We start from the raw sequence: 4,378 nt of genomic DNA, 5'->3' as shown, positions 1-4,378 counted from the left end.
TTTTTTTCAAAAAGTCTTATTCCAAAGTAAAATAAGCATTAGTCTGATTTTCACACAGTTGTATGAAGAAACCCTTTTTCTAGAACCACTCATCAGAGAAAATGTCAGGATGCTACGTGATCTCAGCCCTAAAGTTTAGTCCCATACCTTCTACTGTCAAGATCCATAGGCTCACCTCCCCACAGAAACGTAGGTAGCCTACACCCACTCCTCCAGTGTAGGTTGGAAACAGATCTGTATATGCCTGGAGTCACAGAGCATGGAGACCCAGTCCAGTCACCAACATAGCCAATCAAAAGAATGGTAAGGTTGAGGGGTGGGACCAGAAAATTGGGATTTAAAGCCTGAGTGAAGTGTGGCTGGGCCAGATCCTGGGATCTCAGAAGAGCGGAGTCTGTGGAGTGCACCAAGGCAGCAGCGGTCAACCCTGGTGAGGCCCTGACTCTGCCGCTGCAGAATAGGAATTGACACTGGCGGGGAGTGCTTTGAGGGATTCCTTGGAGTATCAGGCAGATCCCGTCTGGGAGAGAATCTCTCCTCAGCCTCAGTAACCTTAATGTGGGGAAGAGGAGGAGGGTATAGATTCCAAAGGGGTACCTGGGCTCCTGAGGGTCTCAACTTTGAATAGGTTCTCATTACATTCTAGCCTAGGTATGGCCACATAGAGTGTCAGCTGATACCTTGCACACCAGCTACCACGTCCATCTCTTCTTGTGCTAATGGGGATCATCCTCCAGTACATCATCCTTGGGTATAGGCTTCTGTTTGGGGTTTGTACATGCAGAAGGAGTAAAACATGGCATGTCCCTAGCCACATCCTGCACGGAGTGTTGCTTAGAAGACCCAGAAAGTCCTGAAGCTGAAATCTTAGGAGAGGCCTGCTCTTGAAACACCTACAGTGGTGGCTCTGACTCCCAGTGGCTTTTGCATGTAACCCCTTCCTCACTGAGGTCATGAATGGGAGTTTTAGTGGCATGGGCCCAAGCGTGGGACAGAAGGACTGTTAGTAGTCATCCTTCTGATACTCTGTAAGGACATGTGAGAAAGTCTTCATTTTGGTGGCAGTTTTCGAGAAATGCCCATTTCCTCTGTCTTAGGCAGTAATATGATGCCATGTGGCCTCAATTCTTGAGCTCACCTTGTACTTAGGATCAGATGGTGCATTAAAGAAGTTTTGCTTGGCACAGATCCTAGGTCACCAATATCTTAAGTGCCCAGTTGTTTTGAACCTCAATGTTCTTGGACATCTTTCTAACACAAGTTGCAGTGCGTGGACAGTTTTCATTCCCAGATCTCTGGGCATCTGCTCTTCATTTTAATAGACAAACTGTATAACGTAAGTGGTGGTTTTAGTACAACCACAGCTTTAGCCTTTCCCCAAATCTTTGGATAAATATTTGGAAGCATAACTCAGATAATTTTATTCTACCATGGATGGATTAATTTCTCAGGAAGGAGAAAATGTCATTGTTTTTTAAAAAAATATTTTATGTTTTGCCTGTGTGCACTTACATCCATATGTATTGTGCAGTGCCCACCAAGGCCAGCAGAAGGAGACAGATCCCTTGGAACTGCAGTTATGGAAAGTTGTCAGCTGCTAAGTGGGTTCTGGGGACCAAATCTGGGCCTTGTGCAAGAATAGCCAATGCTTTTAACCTCGGAGCCATCTCTTCACCCCCCCAAGAAGGCATTTTTAGAAGAGTTGTTATAGTGATGTCTTTATTTCTCTTCCCTCTGTAGGTTTCTGAGACATGACTCCTGTTGCCTTCCTGACCATCCTTTGCTTGGGAGTGGTCTCAGCTGCTCGCTCACTTGATCCCAGTTTGGATGCTGAATGGGAGGAGTGGAAGACAAATTATGAGAAAACATACAGCCCGGTTGGCAACATGGAAACTCCTCAGAGGGACTAGCGCTTGCTATTGGGAGTTTATGGGCACAAAAGGGGCCACAGAGGCCACCCCTCACTAAGGGGTTGCCTAACCATGTGCAATGTGAGCACAGGGTCACCAAGATCCCTGTTAATCAGGGTGTGGAGAATGACTTTCTGAAGGGTTCTGAGATTTCTCTCCATGGCTCCTCCTTACCTGTGGCAGGAAATGCCCTTGGTCAGCCTGTGGGAGAGTTTACTTACAAAGAAATAGCCATTATGTGTATTTCTAGGATGAAGAAGTACAGAAAAGAGCAGTTTGGGAAGAAAACATAAGATTGATCAAACAGCACAGTGAGGAACACGACCAGGGGGAGCACGGCTTTACCATGGAAATGAACGCCTTCGGTGACATGGTGTGTGTGGGGATGGCTTAACACTGTTTCTTCTCTTTAGTCCTCTACCTTTTGGTTTTCACTGTTTTATTTACTTTTCCTTGAAGACCAGTGAGGAATTTAAGGAAACAATGATTAATCATCCAGTCTCAAATCTCAGGAAAGGCAAAAGAATCCAGAAACGTCTGGTTCTTGATGATTTCCCCAAATCTGTGGATTGGAGAAAGAAAGACTATGTGAATCCTGTGTGGTATCAGGTATGACGTCGTCACACTCCTCTCTTCCTCAGCCCCTGGGGAGACAAGGCATTGACATCCTGTTTTGGTTGACTGTGGACCACCATGCAGTCCATTTCTTAAACATTCTTTATTCTTTGAACGTTTCATAGATTTGTATAATGTGTATGGATCCTATCTATCCACCACTCTCTCCTTTCTACTCCCCTCAGAGACCCCACCTCATCTGAACCCCCTCCCAATTCACCTTCTTTCTTGGTCATTAATAACCTCCAGAGATCGGTAGGTACTATCCATATGTGCTTGTCTGTGTTACCATCCACTGGGGCATGAGCAACTTCCAGCAGCCGAGTAGAGTGACCTCCTAAGGCAGCATCAACTGCCAATAGCTCATTTTTTGATAAAGTATGTAAGGGTCCATGTTGTTGTTGGAGTTGCTATTTGTTTGGAGATGACAATCTTTTCTTCCCTGTTCAGAGCAGATGTAGTCCTTGTTGGCCTTTTAGGGCGGTTGGTGCCATAGAAGGACAGATGTTCAACAGAACAGGCAAACTGGTCCAGCTAAGTGTACAGAACCTAGTGGACTGCTCTCAACCTCAAGGCAATGTGGGCTGCCATGGAGGCACTGTAGTCGGTACCTTCCAGTGTGTGAAGGATAACGGAGGTCTGGAGTCTGGAGAAACCTATCCGTATGAACAAAAGGTAAATGGAACTCCTGTGTGTTTGGCATTTCAGCTCAGATTTTAGAAAGTAAAATAATTGCAGAGATAATCCACTGCTTTCAGACCTCGCCTTTAGTTGGTAGACTCTCTCTATAAGCCATCACTGATGCCATGACAGGATTAGTTTTTGCACAGTTGTCCTAGGTGATGGTTTCCATGTGGTTGTTCCTGCTTCTTAGGAACATGGAGGATATGCAAACCATTCCATGCATGATGCAGATTCCTCCACTGTGAAACTGTATGATGACAGGAAGATTTATGAGGTGCCATTGACGACCTGTGAGCTAGTTTCCAGTTTCAAATCTACTAGCAGCATTTCACTTCCTGCGATGAATTACAATAGCTCAGACATGGAAATGCTTTTATGCCAAGTGCTACATGTGGTGGTTCCAATTGCTGTTACCCAAGAGATGGACGGAAATATCCAAATCTCTTCTGCCTTTCATTTTTAAAGGTAGGACCCTGCAGATACAGTCCTGAGAATGCTACTGCTAATGTCACAGACTTTATGATCCTCCCAGAGGGTGAGGATGTCCTCACGATTGCAGTAGCAACTATAGGGCCGATCCCTGTCACAATTGAAGCTTCCCATGATTCCTTCTGGTTCTGTAAGACAAGTAAGTATATTTCCTTCTAGGTGTGAATAAAACAAAACTTGTGGTGACACCACCATGACATGCCAGATTGATGGATCACATTTTGTTTATAAAATTTGATGTAAATGTTTGGTCTTGTGGATTTTACATCAGTACAATAGTAGTTCTGTACTGTTTCTACTTGATATGACATTCCTATGAATGTGAGCACTCCATAATTGATGAAAATTTATTGTTTAGCTTAATTTACTCAACTTTTCTCTATTTGGTGAATCTTTCAGATTTTGGGGAAGCGTATACTTATATATAAATTCAATTTTAGCAGATCCTCTTGAGGTAATTAATTTATGTGCTGTGAGATTTACCTGGAGTGATTTTTCTAGTAGTTAAAATATAAGATATTAAGGCGTTATGTGCCTCTAGGCAAGTGTTTTTCAACGAATTCATGCTGAGTTAGATTTCTTTAGGTTTAGGTTTTATTATTGAAGTTTTGTGAATTTCATACAATATATTTTGATCATATTTAGACCCTCTCCTGTATCTACACCCACACACAATATCA

At 43.7% G+C, this 4,378-nt stretch overlaps 1 protein-coding gene across 1 annotated transcript; it reads left to right on the top strand.

Moving 5' to 3' along the window:
* Nucleotides 1-378: 378 nt before the first annotated feature.
* On the top strand, nucleotides 379-3,898 carry LOC103744689 (cathepsin M). Its single transcript, XM_008846528.2, has 6 exons — nucleotides 379-430; nucleotides 1,741-1,877; nucleotides 2,161-2,283; nucleotides 2,370-2,519; nucleotides 2,976-3,200; nucleotides 3,400-3,898. The coding sequence occupies exons 2-6, from the start codon at nucleotides 1,752-1,754 to the stop codon at nucleotides 3,670-3,672; spliced, it is 897 nt and encodes a 298-aa protein (XP_008844750.1). The 5' UTR covers nucleotides 379-430; nucleotides 1,741-1,751; the 3' UTR covers nucleotides 3,673-3,898.
* Nucleotides 3,899-4,378: the final 480 nt, after the last annotated feature.

Source organism: Nannospalax galili, unplaced genomic scaffold, assembly GCF_000622305.1.
Source record: "Nannospalax galili isolate Female #2095 unplaced genomic scaffold, S.galili_v1.0 scaffold19543, whole genome shotgun sequence".
In the NCBI taxonomy this organism is placed as follows: Eukaryota; Metazoa; Chordata; class Mammalia; order Rodentia; family Spalacidae; genus Nannospalax; species Nannospalax galili.
This window is presented reverse-complemented; position numbering and strand designations above follow the sequence as displayed.